This window comes from Betta splendens, chromosome 1, assembly GCF_900634795.4.
Source record: "Betta splendens chromosome 1, fBetSpl5.4, whole genome shotgun sequence".
Taxonomy (NCBI): domain Eukaryota; kingdom Metazoa; phylum Chordata; class Actinopteri; order Anabantiformes; family Osphronemidae; genus Betta; species Betta splendens.
This window is the reverse complement of record NC_040881.3, coordinates 1,027,877-1,037,409: the sequence shown is the minus strand read 5'-3', so window position 1 is coordinate 1,037,409 and position 9,533 is coordinate 1,027,877. Positions and strand designations below refer to the sequence as shown.

Below are 9,533 nucleotides of genomic sequence, written 5' to 3'. Positions count from 1 at the left end.
GGTTAGATGTGTTATACGCTGTTATGACTGGTGCTTCACGTTTATCTCCCGCCACGGATCTCCCGGCTTTTTACTCTCACGATGTGTACGTCACTGCTGCTCCTCCCACGCGCGCAAATGTGAGTTCGTTCCTTGTTCATTCAAACGGCACCGGAACCCCAGTCGGACCCAGGCACAACCGGCACCGAACGTCAGGTGAGTTCGTTCCGACTGCGGTCGAGCGCTGCTCTACTAAAGAGTGAAAGTTACTGATCTGAGGGGAAATTCATCAAAACGCTAAACACACGTGGGCAGCACCGACAGGGACCCGCCATTATCGTCAGAAGGCGCCTTCTTTTCAAATTACACAGAGGTTAAACAGTATTTACAGTTTGATTACACAAACAGCACGAACTATGAGTTTAACACTAATTCTGTTTTTCTACGGTTTGATATTCTTTCTGTTGAGCGAAAACCTCAACTCCGATATCAAAGAAATATTAATAATAATATAATATATAGATAATAAACAAAGACGTTTGTTTTCTCTACTATGAGTCATTACATACACATAGATTTGTATCACAGTCTATATTGTGACGGTTTACTGTCAGTTTACTGATTTTTCATGTTCTCGCTAAAAGAAAGCTTTTATAGAAACTGTTGACTGGAAACGGGGCCCACGTGTTGACTCATTTGGTGCTAATGATGCTACAGAAGCGGACCTCTCAGTCAGTGTGTTGCTGCTTTTTATGCTGACTGGTGTCGGCTTCACCTGCTGTCTCGTGTATCATGAGGCTCCTGCTTCGCAGGTTGTGATGTTTCCCCTGACTTCATTACAGAAGCGTAAGAGAGAAGGATGAGGATGAAGAGCCCGAGTCCACCTGCGGACCGGTCAGTGCTCACGTCACATCCCAAACGGGGCTTTGTCGCGCGCAGCTTGTAACCTGTTGTGTCCCACAGCGGTCACGTGGTGGCCCTCGTCATCTTCACGCTCGGCTTGGGAACGCTGCTGCCCTGGAACTTCTTCATGACGGCCTCTCAGGTGTCGCTTCATCCAAACTGCTTAGACTGTGGCAAATGTCTCAATAAGTCAATAAGTACAATTTTTTCTTTAAATGTGTATTTCTCCCTCCTGTTAATGAGATGCTAAATTGCTTTTTGCTTCCTGTTTGTTAAAGTATTTCAACAAGCGGCTCAACACCACCTGTAACGACGCATCGCACACACAGGCCCAGGACTACAACTACGACAGCTGGATGGCTTTACTGTCCCAGCTGCCCCTGCTGATGTTCACGCTGGCCAACTCCTTCCTCTACCAGCGGTAGCACACGTTAAGCTTCATCTATCTCTGAAGGGCCAGTGTGAGCTGTTTGTAGTGCAGCCTCTGATGGTGAGGCCTTCAGGGACCGTGTGAAACGGGGCCGTCTCTCCTCTGTGCAGGGTGAGCGAGCGCATCCGTGTGGCTGCCAGCATGGTCGTCATCTTCCTCCTCTTCTCCCTCACTGCTGTTCTGGTCCAGGTCTGCATGCACCCGGACACCTTCTTCTCCGTCACCATGGCAACCATCTGGTTCATCAACAGTAAGTTCAGTGCAGCCACGGGTCGATGCGTTGCGCCCAGTGTTCAGTGGTGACGCCGGTGTGTGTGCAGTGTCCGGCGCCGTGCTGCAGGGCAGCCTGTTCGGCGTCGTCGGGCTCTTTCCTCCGCGCTACAGCACTCTGTTTATGAGCGGTCAGGGTCTGGCCGGGATCTTCGCCGCCGTCGCCATGCTGTGCTCCATCCTAAGTGAGAACCAGACCTCCAAACAGGCACCGTCACCGCGGTGGTTCAGGTCCAGTAACAGAGCCCTCTGTGCAGGTAACGCAGACGAGCGCTCCGCTGCCCTGGGATACTTCATCACACCCTGTGTGGCCACGCTGGGGGCGCTGCTGTGCTACCTGCTGCTGCCTCACCTGGTGAGAAGGCCGCCAGGTCCCTGCTGGAGCCACACTACTCCATGCCGGTGGAACGGTTTTAAAGCAAAACGTAGTGACACGTTTGATGCAGTTCAGGTTTCATTTGAGTTTCCTGTTTCGTCTTCGCAGGAATTTGCTCGTTTCTACATGAACGGTGCTCAGAATGAAAAAGTGGAGGCATCGCACGAGCTCCTCGGCAGCACAGGTGCGTTTGCCACAAATGTTCCGATGTTCTGTGGGGTTCTGACGGGTTCAGCTGGAACCTTTGTGTTTTTACATGTAAAGAGAAGAAAAGCGCCAAGGACCTGGAGGCCGACGGGACGCGTGTGACGGCCCGGGAGCAGAGTCCGGAGCGCTCCTCGGTTCTGGCTGTTTTCAAGAAGGTGCGGCCGTTTTCTGTTAAGAGGAGGCGCAGTCCCAGTGCTGGTGACCAGGTTTGTGCTCTTTGTCCTGCTCAGATCTGGCTGATGGCTCTGTGCGTGACCTGCGTGTTCGCCGTCACCCTGTCGGTGTTTCCCGTGGTCACCGTGCGCGTGCAGAGCGTGTACGAAGACGCCTCCTGGGGTGAGGACCGCCCAGCGTGCGGCTGCCGCTGCTTTGGCTGTACTGTAATGTGATGTAATGCTGCCCCTCCTCCCACAGGTAGAATGTTCACCTGCGTTTGCTGCTTCGTGGTCTTCAACGTCATGGACGTGGTCGGCCGCAGCTTCCCGTCTCTCGTCCAGTGGGTGAGTCCACACAGGCAGCGGCCTCAGCGCTCCCTCTGACTGGCGTCACTCATGAGCACGTTGTGTGTGCAGCCGTCCAAGGACAGCCTCCTGTTCCCTGCCGCGGTGCTGACTCGGCTCATCTTCATCCCTCTGCTGATGTTTTGCAACGTGAAGAACTCGCAGCTCAGCGTCCTCTTCCGCCACGACCTGGCCTTCGTCGCCATCATGGCGCTGTTCTCCTTCTCCAACGGGTACCTGGCCAGCCTCTGCATGGCCTACGCGCCGCAGTGAGTCTCCTGGTGGTTTCCAGCCGTGCTGTCACAGTGGACCTGCTGTGACTGTGTGTGTCTGTCCCACAGGTTTGTGCGCTGTAAGGACTGCGAGACCGCCGGGTCTCTAATGACCTTCTTCTTGGCTCTGGGTTTGGCTCTGGGGGCGTCCTTCTCCTTCCTGCTGGGAAAAGTGGTTTAGACGGAGCCGCCGCACGGACCCCGTCCAGGAGAAGTGAACAGAAACCCACTCAAAGCACTTCGTCACCAAAGGAGCAAACGCCTCAACCCTAACCCGTTATCAGAGTGTTAAGGGACTGCACACAGTCAGAGGTGCCTTTTAGGGCAGTCCTGGTTACCATAGCAACGGTTAACTAACAGCATGCCAAAGGCGTTCGTCTTCACAGTGACGCTGGGTTTTTAAATCATTTCATCCTCAGCTTTGACATTTTTAGCACTGAAGTTTTAATCTTTAATGGTTGGTGTTTCTTTCTTCTGCAGCGTTGTTGCTGAAGGACATAATGAATCATAAAGGGACAATACGCAAGCATCAGGTTACTGTAATATCAAGTTTTGTGTCGTTTCTTCAGGAAAATCTGATGTGTTTGAAAGTTTTAAAGATGTTTTCTTTTCTTATTTATTTTTTTATACCACGATGATGTAACTATTTCTATAAATGATTTTTTGGCTTTGATAATAAACTGTGACACTTACGCTGGGTGTGGGTTTGTTACTGCTTCATTAGTTCTGGTTTAATAGTTCTACATTTTTGTCAAACTCCTGTAGTAGAATCATGACCGTCCTTGAACGTTATTGATCGTCATGAACAGGTTCTGACACCAGACCCAGAACCTCAGAGCTGAGTGACATCACTTTCCTGTGTCTGCCTGCGTTTCCTCCGCCTGTTTCCTGTCATTCTTCAGTTGGGACGGTTTTTGTTCTGCCGTCCGGTTTCAAAGGAGACTGAGGGAGTGTCTTTGGGCGTTACACAGTGGAGCCACATGACAGCAGCTCTGATCCAAACCGAGTCTGAGCTGAAGGCACTGATCTGAACCGGTTCGTGGAGTCACGTGTTCCTTCACTTCCTGCTGTTGAGACCAGGCGTGTTTTAATTCACAGCTCTGACCTCTGGACTCTGTTATCAGACTCAACGGGTCTGGAAGCAGGCAGAACAATGCAGCCATTTGTTCGTGACCTGAGGGAGCGAGACAGAGGCAGCTGATCATCAGAGCGTAATGAGCCGGGCTCAGCTTTACGTCAGCAGACAAACTGGTCCTGCAGGTCCCTGCTCTGCTGTTTGTTACCTCTGATCGACATGGCTGAAGTCCACAGATCGGCGGCGCCGAGCAGGAAGGTGAGTCCCAGCCGATCACGGGTCACCGGGTCAGCACGCTGGCTCCGCACTAACACCAAGGTTCTGTAGGGTTCAAACCATGTCAAACTGTGTTATGGTAAAAACTAGTGGCAAGTTGGACACAATCAGCAACATGTCCAGCTGGAACCGCCAAAATAAAAGCCTCTATTAAGCTAGTCTTTTCAAAATAAGACGCACATCTAATAAGAAGCAGTAGCATTGGGAGAAATGTTTTACAAATGCTGGATACACAGAATCCCAGTAAGAACTGAAGTATAGTAGTACTTGTAAAAACACACATTTGACAGAATGACAAACACTAACGTGACGCTGGAGCGTTCCACACACCAGAACCAGTGGGTTCTGCTATGACACCTCATGTCTGACACACGCAACCTTTAGAAACACTACACACATTGACTGTAGCGGTTCTCAACCTGAGGCCCAGTCCCTACAGGGGGTCACCCCAAAACTCTGAGAGGCCGTGCAGAGGTCAACACAAAGGGAGGAGTAACTGTACTGAGATCAGCGGGTGAGTCAAATGAACAGAGACGAGGACATCTAGCGGCGGGACGACAGAACCACAGGGTCCCAGCAGGACGGTGCTTCTTACAGACGTGTGCCCTCCTTCAGAAATGGGCGATTCCACCGAGGCTCGTGACTGACGACAGCCAACCACGCGCTCGGCCTCCTGAAGGAGACCTTCTGAGGAATCTGGTGCTTCTTCTTCCTGTTGTTGTTGTTGTTGTTGTTGTTGTTGTTGTTGTTGTTGTTACTAACTAGTGGCGCCTGTTTCTCCGTCTCCATGGAAACGCTGAGGGCAGGCTGTTCCCTTCAGAGGTCACATCACTGGTGGGATGTGTCCGGGGAAGAAGGTTGTGGTGGTTGGTCTTGTGGATTCGTGTCCTGACAGGTAAAACATCCATTTTCTCTTAATACTGATTATTTTTTATTCATTCCATCCCATCTTTCACACGTGCACTTTTAGTTATAGTGACAGGTCAAACATACACACAAACCCCGCAGTTGCAGTAGCTGCTGACATGATAAGATGATGGCTTTTGTTTTTGGGTCATGTTGGACCTGACCTGAATCAGGTGCCTCTGAGTTACTGACACCGGTTGGATATCGTTACTCTGTTAGGTTCTACGTGGCTCTGACCTGTGGCCGCGGAACTTCTGGGGAACCTCCCCCTCATGTGGCTCTGGAGCTCTGTGTTCGATTCAAGGACCAACAAGTTCTGCGCAGGGCCTGCGTGTCGGGATCCTGGGGCGACTCTGAGAAAGGCATCCCCTTCTTCCCTTTCATCAAAGCCCAGCCCTTCAAGGTAGCGGTGCCGATCCATAACCCGAGTCCGGGCAGGACCCATCTGTGTCAGTGGTTATGAGGTTGTGACCCAACTAGACTAGAACCAGGAGAAGTAGGTGTCGGGTGCAGCTTTACCAGCATGAAGCTGGGACCAGGGCATGATGGGTAATGTAGTAGCAGAAGCAGTGCAGAGCTTGAGGCTTCCAGGAGGTGAGAGGCACTGGTAGATCCTCTGAACAAGCTCATTGTGGTGGAAATTTCCCATAACGAGGCAGATGAGAGAGTTGTCTTTTGTGCGATTTATTATAAAAATAAAGGAAAATAAAAATAATGGGGAAAGCAAATAAAAAGCATGGATGTTGATCGTGCACATCAACAAACCAAAAACCAGCTGGGAGATCAGTGCACACACCACGAAGGTGTGATGCAAAGAGCCCACGATCCTCACGTTGCTTCTGCCTTTTAACCCCTTTCTCTGGCTCTGGTGGAATGTCTCTCTGCGGCAATGGAATTGTTTGTGTCACCTTATCTCGCTGTGAGTGAGAATGTTTGCTTTCTCACTTCTGCATCGTCATGTCTTGTTTTCCAAAGGAAGGAACACCGAGCTTCCAAGACAAGATGCATTGGCTTTAACAGCCTTGGGTCTGGTGGGGAGTCAGATAGGAAGGAACCAGAGTCCGGGTGTAAAAGACAAACATATATCAGAAATTATTAGTCAGTCAAATGGAACATCAGATGTTTAGACTTGATGTACGACAGCACAGGAGATTAGTTGTTTGTGTGAGAATGTTCAGTATTGTACCTAACCAGCACATGACGACTGTGTTGGATAAGTAAAAGCACAAAGGCACAATGTTTCCCATTACACTCATGCTCATGGACAGAATGTGAAATATCAATATACTGAATGGCCTCAAGACCCACCATCGGTTCAGAAGCTGAGACGTTGATGCTATGATATTATAACACAGAACAGACGGCCCAGCAGAGACGGAAGGAGGAGCCAGTGTGACACTGAGTAGGACAGGAGAACCGGGGAACTGGACCGGACCCCGACCCTCACCTGTTTCCACTTTTACTGTCTCTCCACAGATGGAGATCCACTGCGAGCACGGCCGGTTCCGGGTGGCTGTGGACGGGCAGAAGATGTTTGACTTTTCCCACAGGCTGACGTCACTCAGTGACATCGACACTATGTGGATCAAAGGCAGCATCAGCATCAATAAACTGGCCTGATGGATAAACTTGGGCTGAGCTCAGACTCTGGACTCATCTGCTCTTATTTTTATTTAAACTATTATTATGTTTTTTCTTTTGTGCCAAATTGCACTTTTGTATTTTTTTGTCTTTCTACAAAGTCACAAGTTAAAAAAAGAAAACAATAAATGATTTATTATGAACCATTAATTGATTTTAAAAAGAATGAAGCTGTGGGAGAGTGATGTTTGTGAGTCTGAAGCTAAAACTAAACATTCAACCTTTAAGCGCAGAGCTTTGGGTCCAGAACCAGGTGAACCAGCTGAACACGTTAGCCACAGTGGCTGCTGATGGCCTCGTAGAAGCCACCAGACCCGGATGGTTCTGAGGTGTATCAGCTGTTTGTTGTTGCAGCTGCAGTTTCCTGTCCCAGCACACATTTCAACCTTAAAACATAATGATTATGGTTGAATAAGCATTGGATTATATTTAGATATTGAAAGGTGAATCAATGTTGATGGGGCAACGTTATTTCAATGTTGCATTATGGTTGATCATCAACATTACATTTACACTAATTTATATGGGGTGCCAAATGTAAAAGTAGCACCTATAACTAGTTTTCTCACATTTAACTAAATGACACAACATGTTTTCTCACATTTAGTTAAATGTGCAAAAGTCTAAATGTAAATGTTAAATATAAATGTAAATTTATTTATCATAAAGTACATAAATGAATGAAGGACAGGAAACAAACGTAAAATAAGAGGGAATGGAAACGTCAAATACATCAAAACAGTGCGCACCAGTAAAATATATTCAGACAGAACACATGAAACTTTGTTCCAGACCAGCACTGAACATTAAATAAATACAGACACAAATAAGATAATAACATATAATAACATTTCGGTTAGTTAAATAGAGCGTGACCAATATTGCAACTCACACTGTCATTAAAATTGACACTGAAACTGACAATGAATCAAACAAACTTACCAAACTAATGCCGCATGAAACCAGTTACCGCCATTACAAACTAGAAGCAAATGTGGAAATCACACGTCACCACAAACGGGACGAAAACAGCGGCACCTGGCTGCTGGAAGACAAAGTGGAACATCCATCCATCTTCCACCGCTTTTTTACAGAGTTCAATTCTATAAATGTAATGAGGAACTATGTCATGTAACTCTAAATCTTCTGTAATTTCAGTTACCACTTAAGGAGTAGTAAAAACTGCATCTTAATAATTAACTATAATGTTATACTTGGACCGCCAGATTTAAAAGACAGATGTAGAAATTGAAATTCTCAAACACAAGCTGGAGGTGAGTGTATAGTTACAGGTGAATTGTATGAATTATTGGAAGAATCGTGAAGTCTGACAATTGCCTTTGTCTTTGTAGCAAATGAAGAAAACCAAATAAATTATGATTTGCATTTATTCAGTTTCTTTTATTGGTTGTGGTGATGGCTGATTAAGACATTACAGCAAATCACATCTCTGACTGTCCATCCACTCTGCAGATTACTGTGATGGAAGGAGTCTCCTCAGGGTCTTGTATTTGTAGGGCAGGGTGTTGCTCCTCTCTAATAATTGCAATAATGTGGAGAACAACACATGCCACAATAATTTCACAGGCCTCTCAGGTGTTTCCCTGAGGTAATAGTAATAATAATAAGACCTCTCAGGTGTTTCCCTGAGGTGACGTAGGCACTGAAGGCGTGCTTTCAACAGGCCTATGGTCATTTCCACCCGGGCTCTTGTTCTGCAGGGCCACATTAAAGCGCTGCTGGGGGCCTGCTTCAGGTTCTGGGTGAGGGGTCAGTAGTGTGGGCTGCCATTAACCCCTATCTCCAGCAGAAAGCCGTCAATCTCTCCTAGAAGAAAGTTCACATTACTTTAGTGCTGCATAGAAGTGTTCCTGTGAGTGTGAGTGCATGCATTGAAATGAGTGTATAGGACATACATGTACTTACCACAGTGCAGCCTGTTATTTAGGGTTGACTCACTATATATTCATGAGTTCACGTTTATGATATGTGCAGCATCACATATGATCTTGGTGATGTAAACAATGTAATGTCAGTTACAGTGACCATTAGAAAGAGTAGTCAGTGCACCGGCACATTTATCAGTTTATTTCAGATCACAGCAAGATGTTATTAACTGATCATCATTTTTCAGATTAGCCTCAATTAAACAAATTAAATACCACATACCTGCAATCCTGTGAAACTCCTCTTTAATGGCTTTAGGGAGTTTGTGTCGTGAAAGCGCTTGAGGTCGAACTTTTCTACAAACAGTGGCTTCACTAATGTGCTCAGCGTCTCCAATGTTATAAAGAAAACTACCGTTAGGAAAAAAACGTAACGCAACACAAAGAATGTGCTCGGATGTAAAAGCACGGCCACGATGGGTGATGTGTTTGACGTATGGGTGGATAAGATTATTAATGTATGGAGAAGACGGTACCGCTCAAATAAATATGCACGGGAACATGACAGCAAATTAACTCATGGCGTTAAAATCCTCTCGCGGCGTAAATTCAATGCCGTGTGAATTAATACAGCGTCCTCATCTACAGGATCCTCTAGAAACGGACATTTTGGTCTCTGCGCGAAGGAAACAGGTGAAATCTATGAATGAACTGAAAGATTAAATGAGGTATTTAAACAGTGTTCACTTTAAAAAGGGGCGGAGACCGAAGGAAACTCTGGGTTTCCCGAATAAAACCTGCTCGCGACCAGG

General features: G+C 47.2%; 2 protein-coding genes across 4 annotated transcripts; both read left to right on the top strand.

Moving 5' to 3' along the window:
* The first annotated feature begins 68 nt into the window (after window positions 1–68).
* Window positions 69–3,629, top strand: LOC114867104 (equilibrative nucleoside transporter 2-like). Of its 2 annotated transcripts, none has more exons than XM_029169506.2 (13): window positions 69–195; window positions 822–873; window positions 943–1,024; window positions 1,161–1,303; window positions 1,423–1,562; window positions 1,633–1,767; window positions 1,840–1,937; window positions 2,067–2,142; window positions 2,223–2,320; window positions 2,396–2,501; window positions 2,580–2,665; window positions 2,738–2,934; window positions 3,007–3,629. In XM_029169506.2, exons 2-13 carry the CDS (start codon window positions 839–841, stop codon window positions 3,116–3,118), a joined length of 1,308 nt encoding a protein of 435 aa, XP_029025339.1. In that variant the 5' UTR covers window positions 69–195; window positions 822–838; the 3' UTR covers window positions 3,119–3,629. The 2 variants fall into 2 exon arrangements, with proteins under 2 accessions (XP_029025339.1, XP_029025423.1); XM_029169590.2 differs by having other exon boundaries at window positions 117–195; window positions 792–873.
* A 138-nt stretch (window positions 3,630–3,767) lies between these two features.
* Window positions 3,768–6,985, top strand: LOC114867449 (galectin-related protein-like). Of its 2 annotated transcripts, none has more exons than XM_029170150.3 (5): window positions 3,768–4,270; window positions 4,904–4,987; window positions 5,095–5,183; window positions 5,414–5,597; window positions 6,671–6,985. In XM_029170150.3, the coding sequence occupies exons 1-5, from the start codon at window positions 4,232–4,234 to the stop codon at window positions 6,812–6,814; spliced, it is 540 nt and encodes a 179-aa protein (XP_029025983.1). In that variant the 5' UTR covers window positions 3,768–4,231; the 3' UTR covers window positions 6,815–6,985. The 2 variants fall into 2 exon arrangements, with proteins under 2 accessions (XP_029025983.1, XP_029026158.1); XM_029170325.3 differs by having other exon boundaries at window positions 6,550–6,840.
* The last annotated feature ends 2,548 nt before the right edge of the window (window positions 6,986–9,533 follow it).